At 40.7% G+C, this 24,664-nt stretch overlaps 1 protein-coding gene across 3 annotated transcripts in view; it reads right to left on the reverse strand.

Moving 5' to 3' along the window:
- Window positions 1-1,661: 1,661 nt before the first annotated feature.
- LOC139756013 (salivary peroxidase/catechol oxidase-like) overlaps window positions 1,662-24,664 on the reverse strand; it is a 51,947-nt gene continuing 28,944 nt past the window's right edge. For all 3 annotated transcript variants that reach the window (XM_071674949.1, XM_071674947.1, XM_071674948.1), the window contains exons 6-17: window positions 23,590-23,721; window positions 22,450-22,661; window positions 22,158-22,334; window positions 21,757-21,950; window positions 16,570-16,756; window positions 10,120-10,317; window positions 9,803-9,950; window positions 9,348-9,522; window positions 8,468-8,620; window positions 6,311-6,509; window positions 4,376-4,481; window positions 1,662-1,938 (exon numbers count right to left, since the gene is read on the reverse strand). In XM_071674949.1, the coding sequence (XP_071531050.1) occupies window positions 1,872-1,938; window positions 4,376-4,481; window positions 6,311-6,509; window positions 8,468-8,620; window positions 9,348-9,522; window positions 9,803-9,950; window positions 10,120-10,317; window positions 16,570-16,756; window positions 21,757-21,950; window positions 22,158-22,334; window positions 22,450-22,661; window positions 23,590-23,721 (1,948 nt within the window). In that variant the 3' untranslated portion in view covers window positions 1,662-1,871. The remainder of the gene's footprint in view (window positions 1,939-4,375; window positions 4,482-6,310; window positions 6,510-8,467; window positions 8,621-9,347; window positions 9,523-9,802; window positions 9,951-10,119; window positions 10,318-16,569; window positions 16,757-21,756; window positions 21,951-22,157; window positions 22,335-22,449; window positions 22,662-23,589; window positions 23,722-24,664) is intronic.

A 24,664-nucleotide genomic window follows, 5' to 3' on the forward strand; every position in this document is an offset into this window, starting at 1 on the left:
ATGTAACATAAATGTGATGTGTGGTATCAAACCTTGTGAAAAACCGCAAGTGTAATGTGGTTAGGAATAGGAAAGATGCGAGTGATGGGAAGGAGTACAAGATGAAGCGGCAAGAGGTTAAGGGAAAGATTTGACTACTGAAATAGACGGGAATGAGAGACTGGGAGAGAGAGTCACGATTAATTTCCGAGAAGAAAATATTTTGGGAGGAAACGAACTGTGTGAGGAGAATGACAGAACGGCTAGGGTCGACGCTTATGCAAGCGGGTGGGGAAGTGGTAGCAGACGAAGGAGATATATGTGAATAAGAGATGGTATGAGTATGTGAAAGATAGAGGTTGTTATGGTTTGTGCTTAGGGCATAAGTCAATTGAGTGTCACTGGTATGGTGTGCGGGATGGTGATGATCGATAGGGTGGTGTTATGCACAGAACAGCTGACTGTGGGTAATAATTGTGTCTGAAGGAGAGGTAGAGGATGTATGGAAAAGGTGTTTACTTTGAATAATCTGTGTGGGACATACTTGGATAAAGACTGGCTTGCAAAGAGGCATTAATAGACCTGGAGAAAACATAGGAGAGGGTTGACAAAGATGCATTATAGAGTTTCCTCCGGATGTATGGGGTAAATGCAGAGAAATCTTTACTAGCGATGTGAGTCAGTAGAGCATGTAGGAAGACCGGAAGGGAAGTGCTTCTTGATGAAATTAGGTCGGTCAAGGATGTGTGATGTCTTCATGGCTGTTCAACCAGAACATCGGTTGGGTAGCAAATGCTGCAGATGATACAGTTGGATTGGCAGAATCCGGGGACTAACGCCATAAGCAGGTGACAGAGTTTAGAAGAATTTGCGACAGGATAATGTTTAGAATCTATGTGAACAAAATAATGATACGAGAATGCGAGAGAGGAGTAGCATGGAATAGTCTGAATGTTCAAATGAAGAGAACTTTCCTTTAAGGAGGGTAAAGTCTTCCAAGACGAACTTCTTTCCGTCTGACGACGATAATACAGCTTATTAAAAGCAAACTTCTCTCTTGCGGTGTTATACCACATGCAAGCGGAGTCCGGGTACCTCTCTCTCTCTCTCTCTCTCTCTCTCTCTCTCTATATATATATATATATATATATATATATATGTATATATATATATATATATATATATATATATATATATATATATATATATATATATATATATATATTATATATATATATATATATATATATTTTTTTTTTTTTAAACTATTCGCCATTTCCCGCATTAGCGAGGTAGCGTTAAGAACAGAGGACTGGGCCTTTTTCGGAATATCCTCACCTGGCCCCCTCTGTTCCTTCTTTTGGAAAATTAAAAAAAAAAAAAAAAAAAAAAAATATATATACATATACATATACATATATATATATCCCTGGGGATAGGGGATTAAGAATACTTCCCACGTATTCCCTGAGTGTCGTAGAAGGCGACTAAAAGGGGAGGGAGCGGGGGGGCTAGAAATCCTCCCCTCTCGTTTTTTTTATTTTAATTTTCCAAAAGAAGGAACAGAGGGGGCCAGGTGAGGATATTCAAAAAAGGCCCAGTCCTCTGTTCTTAACGCTACCTCGCTAACGCGGGAAATGGCAAATAGTTTAAAAGAAATATATATATATATATATATATATATATATATATATATATATATATATATATATATATATATATATATATATATGTGTGTGTGTGTGTGTGTGTGTGTGTGTGTGTGTGGACAATAACTGAACTTATCAAGACACTAGATTCGAGACATGATAAAAATTATTATAGGAACACATGCACGGAGTAGATGGGAGGCAGGAAGAAGTTCGCAGCATGTGAGCGGGTAATTCGACTCTCTAGTTTCGCCAGTGGCCAAAGTTGAGTTGTGGTATGATGGGGCTATTGCAGGGCACCGGCTGGTTACTGTAAAGAGGAACGGAACAGATGTTTATACAGCAGTTAATTGCCCTGGTCATCGCATACGCGATGATAAGGAAAAAATCAAAATATGCTAATAAAATTATGTCATAAAGTATTTAGCTCGCATTAGAATACACAAAAGAAATTATATATATATATATATATATATATATATATATATATATATATATATATATATATATATATATATAGAGAGAGAGAGAGAGAGAGAGAGAGAGAGAGAGAGAGAGAGAGAGAGAGGCATTTGGACGATTTTTGCAGGGGAATAATGCAAATGAGTGGGAGATGTATAAAAGAAAGAGGCAGAAGGTCAAGAGAAAGATGCAAGAGGTGAAAAAGAGGGCAAATGAGAGTTGGGGTGAGCGAGTATCATTAAATTTTAGGGAGAATAAAAAGATGTTTTAGAAGGAGGTAAATAAAGTGCGTAAGACAAGGGAACAAATGGGAACTTCAGTGAAGGGGGGTAATGGGGAGGTGATAGCAAGTAGTGGTGATGTGAGAAGGAGATGGAGTGAGTATTTTGAAGGTTTGTTGAATGTGTTGATGATAGAGTGGCAGATATAGGGTGTTTTGGTCGATGTGGTGTGAAAAGTGGGAGGGTTAGGAAAAATGATTTGGTAAACAGAGAAGAGGTAGTAAAAGCATTGCGGAAGATGAAAGCTGGGAAGGCAGCGGGTTTGGGTGGTATTGTAGTGGAATTTATTAAAAAAGGGGGTGACTGTATTGTTGACTGGTTGGTAATGTTATTTAATGTATGTATGACTCATGGTGAGGTGCCTGAGGATTGGCGGAATGCGTGCATAGTGCCATTGTACAAAGGCAAAGGGCATAAAAGTGAGTGCTCAAATTACAGAGGTATAAGTTTGTTAAGTATTCCTAGGAAACTATAGGGAAGGGTATTGATTGAGAGGGTGAAAGCATGTACAGAGCATCAGATTGAGGAAGAGCAGTGTGGTTTCAGAAGTGGTAGAGGATGTGTGGATCAGGTGTTTGCTTTGAAGAATGTATGTGAGAAATACTTAAAAAAGCAAATGGATTTGTGTGTAGCATTTATGGATCTGGAGAAGGCATATGATAGAGTTGATAGAGATGCTCTGTGGAAGGTATTAAGAATATATGGTGTGGGAGGCAAGTTGTTAGAAGCAGTGAAAAGTTTTTATCGAGGATGTAAGGCATGTGTACGTGTAGGATGAGAGGAAAGTGATTGGTTCTCACTAAATGTAGGTTTGAGGCAGGGGTGTGTGATGTCTCCATGGTTGTTTGATTTGTTTATGGATGGGGTTGTTAGGGAGGTGAATGCAAGAGTTTTGGAAAGAGGGGCAAGTATGCAATCTGTTGTGGATGAGAGAGCTTGGGAAGTGAGTCAGGTGTTGTTCGCTGATGATACAGCGATGGTGGCTGATTCGTGTGAGAAACAGCAGAAGCTGGTGACTGAGTTTGGTAAAGTGTGTGAAACAAGAAAGCTAAGAGTAAATGTGAATAAGAGCAAGGTTATTAGGTACAGTAGGGTTGAGGGACAAGTCAAATGGGAGGTAAGTTTGAATGGACAAAAACTGGTGGAAATGAAGTGTTTTAGATATCTGGGAGTGGATTTGGCAACGGATGGAACCATGGAAGTTCTGGGAGAGTTGAAAAATATGTGGAAATCGAGAACATCATCTCGGAAAGCAAAAATGGGTGTTTGAAGGAATAGTGGTTCCAACAATGTTATATGGTTGCGAGGCGTGGGCTATAGATAGAGGTGTGCGCAGGAGGGTGGATGTGCTGGAAATGAGATGTTTGAAGACAATATGTGGTGTGAGGTGGTTTGATCGAGTAAGTAATGTAAGGGTAAGAGAGATGTGTGGTAACAAAAAGAGTGTGGTTGAGAGAGCAGAAGAGGGTGTTTTGAAATGGTTTGGTCACATGGAGAGAATGAGTGAGGAAAGATTGACCAAAAGGATATATGTGTCAGAGGTGGTGGGAACGAGGAGAAGTGGAAGACCAAATTGGAGGTGAAAAGATGGAGTGAAAAAGATTTTGAGTGATCGGGGCCTGAACATACAGGAGGGTGAAAGGCGTGCAAGGAATAGAGTGAATTGGAATGATGTGGTATACAGGGGTAGACGTGCTGTCAATGGATTAAACCAGGGCATGTGAAACGTCTGGGGTAAACCATGGAAAGTTCTGTGGGGCCTGGATGTGGAAAGAGAGCTGTGGTTTCGGTGCATTATTACGTGACAGGTAGAGACTGAGTGTGAACGAATCGGGCCTTTGTTGTCTTTTCCTAGTGCTCCCTCGCACACATGAGGGGGGAGGGGATATATATATATATATATATATATATATATATATATATATATATATATATATATATATATATATATATATATATATATATATATATATATGGAATAAGGCTGTAATTGAGATTACTCACAATCTGCTCCGGGTCTGCTTGAAGGCAAGGGGCTGCACGGCATTCACCCGTGCGTTGTCACAGATGATCCTGGCCCACGAGGACTTACGAATCTCCTGCATCTGATCTGGAACACAACACAAGCAAGCTTAATGCTGAAACTCAGGTGGTGTGATTAGAGAAACATGAGATAGCTAATCTCTATATATATTCATCTGTCGTGCTTGATTGCTGTTTCCCGCATTACCAAAGTAGCGCTTGGAACAGATGATGTTGTTGTTTGAGATTAAACCTCCCCATGACTTAGAAGGTGTGGGCCCTATTCTCTAGGCGGCCTACCGTGGTGAGGGACATACGCACTGGCCAAAAATTGGCAAACAGTTCCCCATCTTATCCATATATACGCTTGTTGCCAGACTCGAGCGCACCCAATCTCCATTCAGGTAGTCTCTTGTTTACTGAATGGCGTCCTAGATACGTCTCTTCGTTGTATATCATCTGACTGTTATATTCCTTTCTTGTATCTCCTCTGATGATATGGTTATTACACGAAAGTGCACTTGGGAACTTATCGTGTTTTATTTCCCCGTGGACTCATAGGAATATATATATATATATATATATATATATATATATATATATATATATATATATATATATATATATATATATATATATATATATGAAGGTGAACTCGCAAATCAGTAGGGGTTCATACAATTCAATTTAACATATAATTTTTCAATAAACAAAAATGCAATCGCAAAACATTGTCATGACAATGATCACCCCATAGATCTTGAGAATCCCTGTTATTTTATACCCCTCTGCTGATTATGTCAAACGTAACGTCAGTGAAGCTGTCTTAATTGCTACTACTAAAAACTTTAATTTGTCCTCAGGCAATTTCAGAATTCATCCTAGCATTAATCAAAGCATTATGAGAGACCTGACAAAACACGAAAACATAATAAAAGTTGTTCAAGACACACCCAGATACCCAGGTCAACCCTCGCCACGTGACCTTCCTTAATCACTCTCACTTACAATGGTTGCAATGGTTATGGTTACAATGGTCTATAAAGATTGGTGTTGGACAGCGGGAATCAAGTGTAATGTCGGGATTTAAATAACTTTAAGTATTGGCACGAAACATGTGCCACATGTATATAATAATGCATGTTAAATAAAACTGAAATCCTACGGACAAGTGTGATCATATATATATATATATATATATATATATATATGTGTGTGTGTGTGTGTGTGTGTGTGTGTGTGTGTGTGTTATTCCAGCAGCTATTGTGCTATCTCTATCATTATTATATTATAACTGAGCTGTCCTCGATGCAGACCTGGTTCTTGTGTAAGTTCAGTTACAGATCAGAGGCACAAAGATATCGTAAACAACTCGTTCTTGAGTTGTTACTCTACGGCATTTGAGTATTTTTCTTATCATTCTGTTTGATTATCTTGCTGAAGGAGCAGTTTTTTCCCTTAATCCAGCTTCGTGTGTGTGTGTGTGTGTGTGTGTGTGTCTGTGTGTCTGTGATGTCTGCTGGAGGTTCCGTAATCTTTCTCTGATGATGATGTAGTGTGTGTTTGTGTTTCGCGTGGACATATTTAAGTGTTTGCACTGAAAGAAAAATGGTTTAAGTTTAAACGCCTCTCGTTTGTGCCACTTACTCTGAAGTTCTAGAATAATTTCCTTTGTTGCTCGGTCACTTGTGTGACCGCTAGCCTTTGGCTCTTCTAGCCGGATCCTGTGTTGCAACCATCACTGTGTCAACTGTTAAGCAGACCATCTCGCTACCCCTGTCCGAGCTGGTGTGACAAATCGTCGGTGGGAAGAAAGACCCACTCCACTGACTGAGAGGTCTTACGGACAGATCAACCCGAACAACTCGTGCAGTTCGATTACAGTTCATATAAAGTGAATGTAACAACGAGACTTACTTTTGGTAAATGATCCAGGCTGTCCTCCGAGGTCGTAGAAGAATCTGTCTCCTTTCTTCAGTCTGGCGAACTGATCTCCGACGACACACAGGAAGGTCCAGCCAAGGAGACCGCCTGAGACCGGCCTCTCAGACATCCCACCGACGAAGAAGTCGATGTCGTCGACGCTCTTGTAGATTCGGGAGAGCTGGTTGACAATCTGTGTGTGGTGAAGGAGTGGTAAGCGTCGGTATAATCCAGATGAGGGAGCATTATTGCCTGTGGAAACACCGGTCATAGAGATGATACCGACGCAAGCCCTAAAGAACTACAGATAAGATGAGGAGCAATAATGGCACTTTCAGATGGGGAAAAAAATATTTGGAGAATCAGGTACATCAAGACGCGCTTCGAAGAATGTTTGGCGCGATATAAGTTCAATGCCGAAGCGCAGATCAAAGCCAATTACAGTAAGTAAATGTGCAGGGAACGGGGCGACATGATGATGTCTACAGAGCAATGATAAAGAACCCAGGCTGAAAATAGGAAAAGTTTCTCAACACGCAAGACTACAAAAGACCATCACTTAACCCTACGGTTGATTTCCAAAAGGGGACCTAAATAAAGAGTTGCTTGCACCTGTAATCTAACATGCATTTCTTCATTTCTTTTTCTTAATTGACCCCAAATTGATCATTTCAAAACATATCATCGAAAAAAATCCAAGGATCTTTTCTACTAAGAAGAACTTTCTTGGCAGGAAGTTTTGTAGTGACCCAAGGTCACCGTAATGTCAGCGCCATTAGCATAGGACATCCTGTGTCCTCGACTGACCTAATAATCCTCGGAACAATGTGTTTGGTGGCCCATCCTACACATGTGTACCTGCGGTATTAATCCCCAACACCCACACTCGATGTCGGTGGCAGCAGATGAAAAGCTGCCTCTGTGATTCAGATGACCTGACGCTTTCCCTAAGAAGCGCCGCTCTTATGAATATTTCTTTTTACACACATTCGCGTTAGCTAGGTAGCGTCAAGAACAGATGACGGAGCCTTAGAGGGAAAGATGAATATATAATGTGAAAAATAAGACCATAAACAATCGTCCCTGGCCTTTATGAACATGTGTGAACCAGCTGCACCATATAATGCTTGGATCAAGAACCATTGACCAACTTGAAGTTACCACCTTGTACGCTTCGTGTCACAATTGAAGAAATTGCTTATTACCAGGTAGCTATACGAGATCACTGCTCGTAAGCAAACCAAGTCTATTGTTCCTTCTCTGAATGGTAATGACTGGATAATCGACTATGACGCTGACTTTCACTAAATTGGTTTTGATGGCCCAACAGTTTAATGAGATTGTACCTGATATTTTGTTTTCCTAACACAGGTATTACAGTAACCGATATGCACATACCACAGTCACATGGATGATTGTGAAAGCGAACCAATCATAAACATACGGATGCAAAAAAAAAAAAAAAGGGCTCGTATGATGACTCTGATGTAGACTAAAAACCAGGATGAGATTGTGAGCACGGTTATTGTATCATGCGCACCGAGTTTGTGTAAATGACAGTATTAACAAGATCACAAAAGATCACTAACATATCGCCTTGATGGTGTATGCCATCTTGTACTGACACACGCTTCATGAAATACCAGCATGTTTTCCAGCACACCTTATTTTGTTTCATGTATCTGATACGATTCTGATATTCGTGGTTGATTGGTTAACTGGTCGTTAGGCCTGTCAGCTGCTTGGATATACACGATCCGTTGACGTTCAGTTACATCGAACAATTGAGATATTGTCTAGTGTTTACCTTGGGTGTTTAGGGGAAATCTCACTATGCATGTGGCCTCTATGGTATTCATAAGGGAGAATTAACATGAGCCATGGAGTGTTTGTTTACATCATATCTATCAACCGTTAAACATACACTTTACTTTCGCTAATAGAAGACACGTAAAACTTAAGTTACCCTTTCTCAATTTGCTCTTCATGGTTCATATTTAGGAAAGGAAATAAATTTGTAACGTTCTTTGGGCCAAAAGGCGCAAACAGTACAAAAAATTTCCCTAAGAGAACTAGGACGAACTTGGAGAAAGTGATGGTCATTATCACACACATAAATGCACAGTAACATGATCAAGAATGAGGTCTTACTTCTCTATCCATCTGGTCCGTTAGGTCACCGAATGATGTGGCTCGGGGGAGACCACAAACTTGTCTTAAGTTGTTGTATGTGGCTATGCCGTGGTCTCGTCCGCGCTGCAAGTTGATGCTCATCAAATCCATACCAAAGTTAAACTGTGGGGTCTGTTGGGAGGCAGAAAAGTAGATTAAGATCAAACTATAATATTGGAAAAGGGTCTACACATCGTGAGAACCGAAGATTAAACGAGTAAGAACCAAAACATAATTAGGAACTAGATGAGCCATTGAGGGTTCAACCCAGACAGTGCAGACGGGAATAATGGGATATGAGGAATACCACTTGTAGAATTACCATTTCCTATTTTTCCCACCCATGTATATAGTAGATCTTTTTACTTTATTCTTGGATATATATATATATATATATATATATATATATATATATATATATATATATATATATATATATATATACATATATATATATATATATATATATATATATATTTTTTTTTTTTAACTATTCGCCATTTCCCGCGTTAGCGAGGTAGCGTTAAGAACAGAGGACTGGGCCTTTGTGGAATATCCTCATCTGGCCCCCCTCTGTTCCTTCTCTTGGAAAAAAAAAAAAAAAAAACGAGAGGGGAGGATTTCCAGCCCCCCGCTTCCTCCCCTTTTAGTCGCCTTCTACGACACGCAGGGAATACGTGGGAAGTATTCTTTCTCCCCTATCCCCAGGGATATATATATATATATATATATATATATATATATATATATATATATATATATATATATATATATATATATATACTTTGTGTATATGTAATTAATGAATACCACAAGAGTAAATTTATTCGTTGGATAAAAAGAGAAATAAGTTACCCACTTGGAAGAGGTGATTCGACAATTCCTGCGTTACGAAAGAGTCGAAGCTTTGTCCAGCGAGTTGCGTGAAGCTTCGAACGATCTCATCAAATCTTCCGTCTCTTTGAATGAGGTGTGGCGAGTTGAAGTGGTTACGTAGCTGGATATTGCTGGTGGTGCCTCTATCAGAAAACAGTCTGTGAAAATACCCATCGGTGTTAGACTCCCAGATTTTGTGGAACTTAATGAAAATGACAAGAAGAAAATAAAAGTGTTTGAGACTGGCCTCGTTAGTGTGCTAGCTAGATACTTTTAACCTAATAAATCTTCAATTTTCTCTCTCTGAAAAGAGCTAGTGAAGTTAGGAAATGCAGCTCTTTCTTATATGCAACTGCGTGTTTATTTGTATTAAGATACAGGTTATGAGAGCAGTGTAACTTTTGATGTTAAGAAACAAGTCATATTTGATAGACTTACCGAAGTGTTCCTTGTACAAGGGAATGACCAAATCTGAAGGCAGCCGTGGAAAACTCATTGTTCATATTAGGGTTTAAGTTGGGATTGTAGTCGAAACTGAAGCTATCATCATGGATATTGATGCCGAAGGACTGCATGAAATTGTCACCTGCAAGTGAACAATGGAAGCTTCGAACATTCTAAAGTTTCATACGTTGTTCCCTAACTGAAGCTACATTGATTCTAGTTTTCGTCTGTCACAAAGTGGTAATGCTGACAATATTTTGGTTATTTTAGGAATATACATAAACTTCAGATGAGTAGATCTACCGCCTCACCGACAATGATGGGTAGCCACTCGTTGTAGGTGATATGCTGAATCTGGCCGATGATGATCCTTCGAGCTTCTTGGAAGACTGTCTCGTCGTTCCATCGAGGGTTGAGGTTTTGAAGCTGTCGGGCCACATTGTTGTGCTGCCTTAACCACAAGATGTGAATGGCTGTCAGACCTGGCTGCTCGTTCGACCGCGAGTCACCTGGAGTGAGACAGTGATAAAGTTGTGGTGATAAGGTGGTTGCCGGCAACGCTGCAGTGCTACAGCGGTAGCGTTACGGAAATGATAGTGCTATTTTGATCATCTTGCAGTGATGCAGTGATTCAGCGGCAGACCTCATAGGCAGTGGCAGTGATACTGTAGTAAGACACAGCGAGTGTTTGTTACGGGCACGCAATAGCAGTAGTGCATGGATGCAGTGTTCATGTGATACACTGGAAATATTGAAATGTTCAACTGACAGTGTGGTAAAAAAAAAAGAGACACTCTTTTTTTTCTGTGAAACATTGATAGTACTACAGTGATACAGATGAAGCGTTTGGTGATGTAGTAATGATACGTCAGTGATACACTGAAAGTATAGCGGTGATACAGCGATAGTGTTTTGGTGACGCTAGGAATGCTGCAGTGATACATCACGGGTGTTACAGTGATACAGTGAGTGCTACACCGACTAACTGAAATTTTGAAGTAAATCAGTAGAAACATCGAACCGATATAGTGGAAGTGCTACAGTAATACAGTGGTAGTGGTTGAGTAGCAGTGCTAAAGAAATAAAAATGTTACAGTTATACAATAAAGGCGATTATGACTGTGATGTCCATGATACAGCCTTAATGTTACAGTAATACAGTATTCATGTTATAGGGATGAAGTGATACGGTAAGAAATGTAATGTGATACAGGAATAACGTAAGTGATGCAGTAACACAATGGCAGTGTTCCACTGAGGCTCTGGTAGCATTACAGTGATACTGTTGTGGTGCTACGGGGGTTCAGTGGCTGTGTTACAATGATGCACGTTTGTCATGACCAAAACAACAGTGATGTAGGACCAGCGTTACAATGCTTTACTAATGGTATCAGAATACTTCAGTAATACATTACCGTTGTCGTGGTGACGCTACTGTGGTAATCATACGAATGCCATTCTAAAATTAACGTCGTTTTGTGTTACCCACGTCTGTAGCTGCGGGCAAAGAACACAATGGTCTGGAGCCCAGTGAAATCCCCTTCATGCGTATCAAGCTGCACAGTACCTACGGTCGTAATGCCTAGTGACAGGGTTCAAGACCCTCGACCGTATGGTTTGGACTACCAGCGCTGTCATTATCGAACGTCAGTCACATCACGATGGAGGAGTTCGCCGCCGCAGTCAAGGTTAGTTGCACCCATAACAGACTTACTACGTTAGGTCGTGTGCCACAGACATGCTATACGGGAGACTATGGACTACTCCTTCTTCTGTACACCAAAGGGCGTCGTGTCGTTTTGTTTCGTCAGAGGGAACTACGTCCGTCCTGCCTGTGATTCCGGAGCGTGTTGATGTAATGTGGGTTCGTATTGGACTGGGTAACCAACCTCACCGCCAACCACCGTAGAGATGCAGTGATTCACGTGATCAAGACAATCTATCAACACCTCAGATATGCCTCAGACTGTGGTACTCGTGGGCCAAGTTAGCTTTGTGGGGATTTGAATGAAATCAACACGACGGACACAAAAGGAACAGCTTCATTTATTTTAAGTAGGTGACTCTCCCCCACACACACGACTCTCTTAACCTTATCTCAACCAATATGGCTGACAGGTAACAAACAGCCCTTTCACCCGGTGCCATCCATCGTCAGCTGTACTGTAGCTGTACGTTTCTCATAACCGGACGACAACCGATGACCTGGGACCGCATATCATGAGGACACGTTGCGAGTTCAGAAAATACGTCATCTTAGATGGTGGCTCGGTTCGGTATCCCTCGCCCGAAGCGCTATGCGAGAATGAAAGGGGTTGTTATTGTTGTTGTTGTTGTTGTTGTTGTTGTTGTTGTTATTTGAGATTAAACCTCCCTACAGCTCTCAGGTGGTGCTGGCTCTAGGGCGGCCCGCTGGTGGTGAGGGACCTAAGCACTGGCTAGGTTAGGGGGGTTGGGTTTGTTATCCCAACGAGAGCCAGGCTCTCTCTGCATGACATGGGAACTAATATGGGACAGTCACACGTCAGTACCATCACAGGAGCGTGCCACAGCCTCTTCCATAAATAAGCTGTTAAGACTACACCCGGTCGACGTGACCTAAATCACACAATATATTAAAAGACATCCAACAGCAAACGTGCGAGATGTACTAAAAATATCGGACTTTTAGACTCAAATATGAATTTTGTAATAAACGTCGGAGAAATAAAAACATTGGAGAAATTCTAGACGATGACGTTAAATTATATTGATTGATTATCTTTTTTTTTTCAAAATAGGACAAAATGAGTGATTCTACGTGCGTATGTATATATATATCGAATCGTTATTTCCCTTTCAGCAGCGATCATGCCTCGCGGTAACGCTCCCTCCTGCCACGCATGCGGGAGCGTAACGTTACCGCTGTTGGAGGTTTGTATGTTCTATGGAAGTGCGCGTTTATATGCACTATATTCGTAATCATATACCTCCGTGTTGTACGGCTAGGTCCCGTAAAATGCTGTCTGCTCGTTGTGTGAGCCTGATGGAATTATATATATATATATATATATATATATATATATATATATATATATATATATATATATATATATATATATATATATATCCCTGGGGATAGGGGAGAAAGAATACTTCCCACGTATTCCCTGCGTGTCGTAGAAGGCGACTAAAAGGGGAGGGAGCGGGTGGCTGGAAATCCTCCCCTCTCTTGTTTTTTTTTAATTTTCCAAAAGAAGGAACAGAGAAGGGGGTCAGGTGAAGATATTCCCTCAAAGGCCCAGTTCTCTGTTCTTAACGCTACCTCGCTAACGCGGGAAATAGCAAATAGTACGAAAAAAAAATATATATATATGTATATAGAATTTTTTGAAGAAGCAAAAATGGATACGATTATATTCTAAAGGCTTTAAGCTTTATGATACCTTTTTCATGCCAAAAAGTTCTTGATATCTATTAGGTTCTAGCGCTTTAGATATTTCACAACGTCAATCAAGCTTCAGGTAGAATAGTTGACCACTCAACAAGGCTTTCCGAAAGAAAACTATTTCCGACACACTGCCGATGAAATATCTTATTGCCTTATTATCTGAATTAAGATTCAGAGGGATTCAGACAAAATGATGCAGTGGTAAGAGACGCTGCATATAGATTTTAACATAGACATATAAAAACTAATGCACTTCGGTGCTTGAAACATAAATCACGATTACATTATGCTCGGTAGACCGTTAGAGTGATTATCAGTAATGACTTAATGTACGAAAAAACAGCTTCATACGATATAACTCATAGGATCCTAAGATTCATGGGTAGCGATTTAAACACAGAGCGTAGGAGACAATACTCCCTCCTCACACAGCTCTGGTCAGACTTCACGTGATATACGCATTTCAGTTCTGGTCACCAAATCGGATCAAAGACGAAACATGAAACCGAATTCAAAGAAATGCAACCAAATTAAACCCGTCATTCAGGTATAAGATTTATGAGGAAAGAGTCATTGACGGTAATTTCTCTGGAAAAGCATAGACTCCAAGGAGAATTAAGCTAAGTAATTTTGGCAATATAACACATGAGTTACTATAAATAGGGATGGGGGATACAAATTAGCCAGTGGTGTCCTGCTGTTTGTTAAAGTTCATTTACAACTCGTAAAAAAGTGTTGCAACCGTTGAGAATGTCGACAATATTTTTGTAAAAATTAAAGATAAGCTACGTGAAAAACAAACAAAAAAAAATAGCATTAGGACTAGTTCGAGAGGAGTTTTACAGACACTTTGCTTTAAGCCATCGAGTGACATTGGCGTCTCCCTCACCCCTCTTACAACACCTGTCAAGGAAAAACTAAACTCCTGATCCTCGCTACTTACTGCATCCAACACCTGCAGTAAGTTCGAGAATCTACCGCTACTCTTTTCTGGGTTGCAGCTCGACAGCTTCAAGCTGACAAAGACCAAGTGATGGACCGCGATCATAGGTGGCAAAAGAATTCCGATATCGAAAAGTGCAAAGTTTTACGTATCGTTAGTACAAATGAAAAGGCAAGCTACTATATGAATTCTGTTGAACAGCTAAAAGTAAACGAGGAAAAAGACCTGGGTATGATAATCTAAGGTGACCTAAATCCAAGTAAGCAGTGCACAGAAGCAGTGAAAAGAGAGAACAGCATTCTTGGTTCCTTAGGTAGGGCCTTCGAATCCAGGTCCAGGGAATTCATTCGTTCGTCCACAAGTTGAATATAGTGTTGAATTTCGGTCACCCTACCTTAAAAGTGGACAGAATGGATACAGCACAGCGTCGTGCTTATGATTTCCGGACTCGGAAACGAATCTTACCAGAGCAGATTAAATGATTTGAGTTTATTCAGCTTAGAAAAGAGAAGGTTAGGAAGTGATCTCATACAGTTATTCAAAACGATCAAATGCTTTGAAAATCTTGATATATCAAGTTACTTAAGGTCTGTTTCCTCTGATTCTACTCGTGGTAATGGATACAAACTCGTAGGCAAACGGTTTGACTCGTATAATGCGAAGCTCTTTTTCTTCAACAGTTTTGTTAACATGTGGAACGACTTACTTATTAGATTGGTTGAAAGTAGCACTATAGATACGTTTAAGAACAGACTTGATAGGTACTTCGCTTCAAGTCCACGACTTGCAGTATTTGCACCTCCTTAGTCACAATGCCTTTTAACTTTTACCTCACTAATCTGTGAGATTCTTATCTCTTCCACTATCATAAACAGTCTCGAAACGACCCAGTGGTCTGCTGCTGTTTGATTTCCTTTGTATAACTTTATGCAGTAAGTCTGTTACAGGAATTCCTTGTAAGGTGATATTGTTGCCTGATTCACTGATGGTATTCTATAAAGTAATCATAACGTTACAGTAAAGTGGTGCTTCAATAACTGTGTGATGCAGAGGTAATACAACAGTGGCAGTGATAACCTGGCGATCTTACAACGATACAATGGTTACTTACAGTGATACGGTGGTAATGATCATACAGTGGTGGTGCTACGCTAGTATCACAGTAACTTACCATTGATACAGTGATAGAGTTACAGTGAAGGTAGTGGCGAAGGAATGACGTTACAGTGATTCAGTCGTGTTTCAGTAGTGTTTCGGTGATGTGCCAGTGATGATACCAGTGATGCAATGATACATGCTGTTCCAATGGTGATGGTCAAAGCATTGTTGGAACAGTGATGTTCCAACGATACTTTGAATGTCAAAGTAATATACTGATGCTCCAGCGGTGCCCTGGATGATGTTTGAAAGATGATTTGCCTGCTAATGATGATCCAACGGTGCAATGAATGATGGAGTAGTGTTTCAATAATGTTTCGAATGTTAGTAATTCAGCTAATGTGTAAACAGTGTGGTGGTAGCGTTTGTTGATGTTCCTCTGACACAGTAGAATAGTAATGCTGCGGTGCTTGTTTTGCAGTGACAGTGCCACAGTGATGCTGTGATAATTTTTCAGTGACGTAGAGATATTTCATTCGTGCAGTAAGGGTCACAGTATTCTGTTTTTCCAGTAGTGCAGTGATAGTCTTGATATTCAGTGATGCATCACTGGTGTAGTGATAACCACACAGTGATGCAGAGTTTCAGTGGTTCAGAGATACTGTTCTAGTGATTCACTGGTATTCTACTTGTTTACTTATTGTTCGTACTTCCCTTGTTTTCCAGTATCATGTTGATGTTTCATTAGTGGTGGCGTTACATCGATGCAGAAGTATTCCAGTAACACAATGTTACAATGTTACAAATATAGTGTGACAGTAATGTAATGCTACAAACTGAAACTCACCAGTAACACCTTGATACAAACTGCTGTACTGATATAATAGTAACTTTAAAGTGATATTGTGGTAATGTGAGACAATATATACGTACTCTTCATGTGACACAGTGGTTTGGGAAAGACAGTTAAAAGAAGATTTAATGGTTTTTCATGAGGTTGCATCCTGTAGGAGAGTAATAGATGCCTGATTAGTTATTTAAGGTTGGTTGGTCACATGGGCTTTGGACGTATCACCTGCCAGGTCATTAAAGCCGTTAACTTAAACATATAATACCCTACTGAAAAATCATGAAGACGTACAGACCTTAAAGACTCTAAGACTACATACACATCACTATCTATAAGCTCCAGCTCACAACAGATAGAGGCAGGACGATAGAACTGGAGACTCCTTCATCTCCCACCAAAGCGGCTGTAATAGCCAGTTACCTCGATCATGAAGCACCAACCTGCTAAGAAGCAGAGAGCTCCACGTTCGTGTGCCTCACACTCGCCGCCTTGGTCAGGGTTGATGGGTAGCAAGTTGTCTCCGGAGGTCGTCATCAATCCGTTCCTACCGGTCCTTATCTTGCGCTGCTCCTCTAAAGATGAGCCATAAACCATAGAAGCGTCTATCCAGTGACTCAACTGGTTCAGCTGTCATTGGGAAGAATGTAATTGATATCTTTATCTACAGATACGATAAGGCTCAATATATATATATATATATATATATATATATATATATATATATATATATATATATATATATATATATATATATTTTTTTTTTTTTTTTTTTTTTTTATACTTTGTCGCTGTCTCCCGCGTTTGCGAGGTAGCGCAAGGAAACAGACGAAAGAAATGCCCCCCCCCCATACACATGTACATACACACGTCCACACACGCAAATATACATACCTACACATCTTTCCATGGTTTACCCCAGACGCTTCACATGCCTTGCTTCAATCCACTGACAGCACGTCAGCCCCTGTATACCACATGACTCCAATATATACCTACTGTATATATATACACATTTATATATACACACACACAACATATACATATATACACATGTACATAATTCATACTGTCTCCCTGTATTCATTCCCATTGCCACCTCGCCACACATGTAATAACGACCCCCTCCCCCTTCATGTGTGCGAGGTAGCGCTAGGAAAAGACAACTGAGGCCCCATTCGTTCACACTCAGTTTCCAGCTGTCATGTAATAATGCACCGGAACCACAGCTCCCTTTCCACATCCAGGCCTTACAGAACTTTCCACGGTTTACCTCAGAAGCTTCACATGCCCTGGTTCAATCCATTGACAGCACGTCGACCGCGGTATACCACATCGTTCCAATTCACTCTATTCCTTGCACGCCTTTCACCCTCCTGCATGTCCAGGCCCCGATCACTCAAAATCTTTTTCACTCAATCTTTCCACCTCCAATTTGGTCTCCCACTTCTCGTTCCCTCCACCTCTGACACATATATCCTCTTGGTCAATCTTTCCTCACTCATTCTCTCCATGTGCCCAAACCATTTCAAAACACCCTCTTCTGCTCTCTCAACCACACTCTTTATATTACCACACATCTCTCTTACCCTTACAGTTGTGCGGAGGAGGGTGGATGTGCTGGATATGAGATGTTTGAGGACAATATCTGGTGTGAGGTGGTATGTAGCATTTATGGATCTCGAGAAGGCATATGATAGAGTTGATAGAGATGCTCTGTGGAAGGTATTAAGAATATATGGTGTGGGAGGCAAGTTGTTAGAAGCAGTGAAAAGTTTTAATCGAGGATGTAAGGCATGTGCACGTGTAGGAAGAGAGGAAAGTGATTGGTTCTCAGTGAACGTAGGTTTGAGGCAGGGGTGTGTGATGTCTCCATGGTTGTTTAATTTGTTTATGGATGGGGTTGTTAGGGAGGTGAATGCAAGAGTTTTGGAAAGAGGGGCAAGTATGAAGTCTGTTGTGGATGAGAGAGCTTGGGAAGTGAGTCAGTTGTTGTTCGCTGATGATACAGCGCTGGTGGTTGATTTATGTGAGAAACTGCAGAAGCTGGTGACTGAGTTTGGTAAAGTGTGTGAAAGAAGAAAGTTAAGAGTAAATGTGAATAAGAGCAAGGTTATTAGGTACAGTAGGGTTGAGGGTCAAGTCAATTGGGAGGTAAGTTTGAATGGACAAAAACTGGAGGAAGTAAAGTGTTTTAGATATCTGGGAGTGGATCTGGCAGCGGATGGAACCATGGAAGCGGAAGTGAATCATAGGGTGGGGGAGGGGGCGAAAATCCTGGGAGCCTTGAAGAATGTGTGGAAGTCGAGAACATTGTCTCGGAAAGCAAAAATGGGTATGTTTGAAGGAATAGTGGTTCCAACAATGTTATATGGTTGCGAGGCGTGGGCTATAGATAAAGTGCGGAGGAGGGTGGATGTGCTGGAAATGAGATGTTTGAAGACAATATGTGGTGTGAGGTGGTTTGATCGAGTAAGTAATGTAAGGGTAAGAGAGATGTGTGGAAATAAAAAGAGTATGGTTGAGAGACCAGAAGAGGGTGTTTTGAAATGGTTTGGTCACATGGAGAGAATGAGTGAGGAAAGATTGACCAAGAGGATATATGTGTCGGAGGTGGAGGGAACGAGGAGAAGTGGGAGACCAAATTGGAGGTGGAAAGATGGAGTGAAAAAGATTTTGAGTGATTGGGTCCTGAACATGCAGGAGGGTGAAAGGCGGGCAAGGAATAGAGTGAATTGGATCGATGTGGTATACCGGGGTCGACGTGCTGTCAATGGATTGAATCAGGGCATGTGAAGCGTCTGGGGTAAACCATGGAAAGTTCTGTGGGGCCTGGATGTGGAAAGGGAGCTGTGGTTTCGGGCACTATTACGCGACAGCTAGAGACTGAGTGTGAACGAATGGGGCCTTTGTTGTCTTTTCCTAGTGCGCCCTCGCACACATGAGGGGGGAGGGGAATGTTATTCCATGTGTGGCGAGGTGGCGATGAGAATAAATAAAGGCAGACAGTATGAATTACGTACATAGGTATATATGTATATGTCTGTGTGTGTATATATATGTGTACATTGAGATGTATAGGTATGTATATTTGCGTGTGTGAACGTGTATGTATATACATGTGTATGTGGGTGGTTTGGGCCATTTCTTTCGTCTGTTTCCTTGCGCTACCTCGCAAACGCGGGAGACAGCGACAAAGCAAAATGATGAATAAATAAATAAATATATATATATATATATATATATATATATATATATATATATATATATATATATATATATATATATATACATATCAAAATATACACATATACGCATATACACATATACATACATATACATACACACGTAAATATTCATAGTCGCTTGCATTCATCCATTTCCAGCGGTACCGGGCCCCGCTGGAAACAGTATCGCCACCCTCTGCGTCAGGGAGGTATCGCCATGAAAACAGACAGAAAAACACATTCGTTCACACACTCTGTAGCTGTCATGTGTAATGCACCAAAAATACAACTCCCAGTCCAACTCCCACAGACCTCTCCATGGTTTGTCCAAGACGTTTCACATGACCTGGTTCAGTCCAGCACGTCTACCCCGGTATACCACATCGTTCCAATTCAATCTATTCCTTGCATGCCTCTCACCCTCCTGCATGTTCAGGCCCCGCTCACTCAAAATCTTTTTCATTCCATCCTTCCACCTCCATTAAGGTCTCCCGCTTCTCCTTGTTCCCTCCACCTCTGACACATATATCCTCTTTGTCAACCTTTCCTCTTTAATTTTCTACATATGTCCAAACCATTTCAACACACAATTTTCTGCTCTTTCAACCATACTCTCTTTATTACCACACATCTCTCTTACCCTTTCATTACTTACTCGATCAAACCACCTCACACCACATGTTGTCCTTAAACATCTCATTTCCAACACATCCACCTTCCCCCGCACAACCCCCATCTACAGCCCATGCCTCGCAACCATATAATATTGTTGGAATTACTAGTCCTTCAAACAAACTCATTTTCGCTATCCGAGATAACTCTCTTTCTTTCCACACATTCTTCACCATTCCCAGAACCTTCGCCCCCTACCCCACCCTGTGACTCACTTCCACTTCCATAGTTCCATTCGCTGCCAAATCTACTCTCAGGTATCTAAAACACTTCACTTCCTTAAATTTTTCTCCATTCAAACTCACATCTCAACTAACTTGTCCCTCAATACAGCTGAACGTAATAACCTTGTTCTTATTCACATTTACTCGCAACTTTCTCCTTTCACACACTTTTCCAAATTCAGTCGCCAACTTCTGCAGTTTCTCACTCGAATCAGCCACCAGTGTTGTATCACTGGCAAACAACAACCGACTCACTACCCAGGCCCTCTCATCCACAACAGACTGCATACTTGCCTCTCTCTTCAAAATTCTTGTATTTACCTACGAAACCATAAACAAATTAACAATCAAGGTGACATCACACACCCCTGCCGCAGACCGACCTTCATTGAGAATCAATTACTCTCTCTTCCTACTCGTCCACTTGCCTCACACTCTTAATAAAAACTTCTCACTGCTTCTAGCATCTTACCTCCACACTATATATCCGTTAAAACTTTCCACAAAGCATCGCTATCAACCCTATCATATGACTTCTCCAGATCCATAAATGCCACGTACAAATCCAAATGTTTTCTTAAGTATTTCTTACTGACATTCTTCAAAGCAAACACTTGATCCAGAAATTCTCTACCACTTCAGAAACCACACTGCTCCACCCCAATTTGATGATCTGTCCATGCCTTCAACCTTACTCACACTACTCTCATATACAACTTGACAGGTACACTCAACAAGCTTATACCTCTGTAGTTTGGAAACTCACATTCATCACCCTTGCCTTTATAGTTTGGAAACTCACATTCATCACCCTTGCCTTTATAGAGTGGCATTATACATGCATTCTGCCGATCATTGTGCACCTCAACATGATCTCTACATACATGGGAAATCCTTACTAACCAATCACCGTTACAGTCGTCCCCTTAATATATTCAACGATATTCGCTCCATATGGGTGTGTAAGACAAACTCTCACCAAGGCATGGCTTCATAACATCGAAGACTATCAACAATTGGTGATACGTCCAGTCTGTCTGCAGTGAAGTCTAGCCCCATAGGTGTAAGCAAGTGCTACCTCAGTGGGCTCGACCATTCCCATTTGGAAGTTGAAATAATCTTATGATACAGTTCATTACTGATTTCCGTTTATTGTACTAAGTAGAATAAAAGGATAAAGGAATCACCGCTATCATGATTGGGTATGTTGAGCGCTTGATAAATATAAATAAAAGGGAGACAGCAAGGAAACACTTGGAGATAAGGATCAAAACGTTTAGAAACTGAGCACACAGGACACAGCCAAGTAGAATAATCCTCCGAAAAGAATCTTGATTGGAACCAAAACTAAACGAAGTACATATTGATAATCAAGACATATACATGAAAGGATGCAAATTGTAAGGAAAACTTGAGGAAAGAGGCGTATCTTTGTTACATGCCCAAAGAACGCTACACTTAGAGGTAACAAAAAATAAAAATCGTTGCTTTTCTCATATCTACATACCTGTTCTGCATATCCAAAGGTGCAGTCCTCTCCGGCGCCGACAGCAACCATACTCCTGACAAAGTTCATACAGCTGGTACGCTTGGGAGAGTAAAAAGCGTCGCCTGCAGTGTTGATGGGCCAGCACCGAGGGTGACGTAAATTGGGTGGTGCTTCTTGTCCACCGGGACAGCATTCGATTCCTTCTCCGTTACCTGAGAACGAAGCAGCATCCATACATCAAGGTCTTTAAAGTGGATCGAAGTAGTAATTTATGAACGCCACACACATTTCTTCTATCTGTATGAGCCATGAACAACATATATTGTGGCATAAACTCAAGGTTATTTATTGGTCTCATGAGACTTGCCTTGCTCAATCTCAAAACTTTAGCAATATAGGCGATTATAGAACCTCCTTACCCATGGTTGGGAAAGGAATGTGAGCGAAGTCGTGATCCAGAAACTGTGCCCATTGCATGACTGATGACGTAAACTGCGGGTCTGGCCTATTCGCATCTACCAGGATGTTGTTAGAGATGTGACGCACATTCGGCAGAGGCGATCCGTCGGTGGCTCGGGTTCTTGGTTGTGACACACCTGGTAGGGAAAAACATTTAGATTGGCTGTCTTCTGTACTGGCAAAGTTGTATTAACTAAACGTGACACCAGACCATCAGTTAGAAACATGGTAGACATCCTGAACGCTTCCTACCGTCATCGTAGGTTGGTGGAAGGATCCTCTGGGTGGGTGTGTTGCTCATACCCCAGGTAGGGTTCTGCAGGTTGTTGCATGACCCATCAGCGGTGCGGTACTTGCTGTTAGGATCACACCTGGGATTCCGGGGGCACATGTCCCTGAGCTTGGTGTCTGCAACCTTCACGTTCCTCAGACCGTGAGCTCCCTGCTCTTTTGTCAGACCAAACCTGCAAAATCAGACAGCGAGTTATATCTGTGCGTGGAACAGGCTGTCAAACTTTATTTGCTGGTGACTCCAGAGAAATCTTACTGGACTCTACTCGTGTAAAGTAACCGAGAGGAACTACTGCTAAGTGCCTGATATTAAGTGGCTAATACCTCTCAGCTGTATACCCTTTACGCTGCACTTGCAACAAAATATCGTAGCCTTACATCGTCAAGCACAAGGGATTGCCAGGTGTACCCCTATGCTCAGGTCAGTCACATGCCTTTGTTATGATGGAGGGAGAAGGTGCTAGCGCGTTCTGGCAACACTAGCGTTTACTCATTTGAGCGTTTTGAGACTAGAAGTATAATTTCTGAGGCATGATCTCGGAATTTAAATGCCATTGCTTTTTACCATAGTATAGACACTCTGGCAGAAAGAAAACGTAAACGCCCAAACACATGCAGAACTCTATATATCTGAAACTATGTCAACGAATCGATCGAAATAAGGCTTAGATATTATGGTTCAGCTTAGTTGAGATGGCTATCTAATGAACACTGTCTGATGGCTTTCTAATGAACACTTTCTGATTACAGTACTATTTCGTATCATAACACCTCATGATGTTACAAAAATAGCTCACTTGAAGTTGATCTTGTCATTTCAACTTATTGTTTTATGCACTTCTGTAAGCAATAATATTTGGGCCATTACCCATACCCAGAGCTAGAAATGAAAGGGAATCAAGTGGGAGACAGATTTCAAAACGCCAGACTTATCATGCAAATATCTAGTCAGAAAAATCAATAATTTGGACATTCAGAAGATGCGATAACTCACGACTGATAAACCAAATTAACGCCCATTCACGTAATCATCTTGAAAGACAAGAATTCATCCCTTACGTAAACATAAGGATAATCTTATCGTCACTCTTAGGTACTCACTGTCTGACCATGTTTGTGGTAGCAGAGATAATGGCCAAGGCGCCGTGGTCCATTTCCTTGGCTTGGTTGCTGATTTTGAAGACGCGTAAGTGATTGGTGGCCGGGGTGTTTTTGGGCAGGATGATGTTGTTTCTGTAGCAGAGAAGAGCAGTAGGTCGTTCAGGTCTATATTACACGGTGAGAGGGAGATGTGTCACACGTTCACGTGGGGGGTGGGTATCTGACTGTATATATCATACTACAACAGAAAGTTCTCCCTCTCTCTCTCTCTCTCTCTCTCTCTCTCTCTCTCTCTCTCTCTCTCTCTATATATATATATATATATATATATATATATATATATATATATATATATATATATATATATATATATATATATATATATATGCATAAAACCACTAGAAAAATAAAACAAATTAAGTTCCCAAGTGCGCCTTCGTGTAATGATCACATCGTCAGGGAATATACAATAATGAGATAGAAGACGTAGCGTAATCAGTTGATATCCAAGGATGAGACGTAGCTAAGACACCATTGGTAAACAAGTGTTACCAGATGGTGGTGTTCGAGTTGGTGTTGTTCGGGTCTGGCATCATGCCTGTCACAAAATCTTTATTTTGTGACAAGAAAGGCAACTGTTTACAAATGTTGCCCACAATAAAGTTATCCAGTTTGTATAGACCTTTACTAATATCAATGTTACAATTCTTTGTGTGTTTTAAATTAGAAGATTCAGTTATATTTCTCATGGTAAAGGAGTTAGTTTATAACTGAATTGGCATTGCTCCAATCAATACAATGGTCTTAATTTTCAACATGATGAAGCAATCCATTTGATTATGTTGCTTAATTTCACTCAGCTCAGCTTGACAGAATAAATTATCATCATTTCAGTCGATGTTCCTTAGGGCATTACATATATATATTACGTATATATTTCTTTGCCAACTTAGGGGAAACCTTTTCATAGTTATACCCAAACTTCCCCTTAATACAAAGAATCTTTTAATTCTCCCTTACAGTAATAATTTTACTTTACTTCCCATGTCACTTAAATCCTTTAATGTAAATGTTG

The sequence above is a fragment of the Panulirus ornatus genome, chromosome 20 (assembly GCF_036320965.1).
Source record: "Panulirus ornatus isolate Po-2019 chromosome 20, ASM3632096v1, whole genome shotgun sequence".
NCBI lineage: Eukaryota > Metazoa > Arthropoda > Malacostraca > Decapoda > Palinuridae > Panulirus > Panulirus ornatus.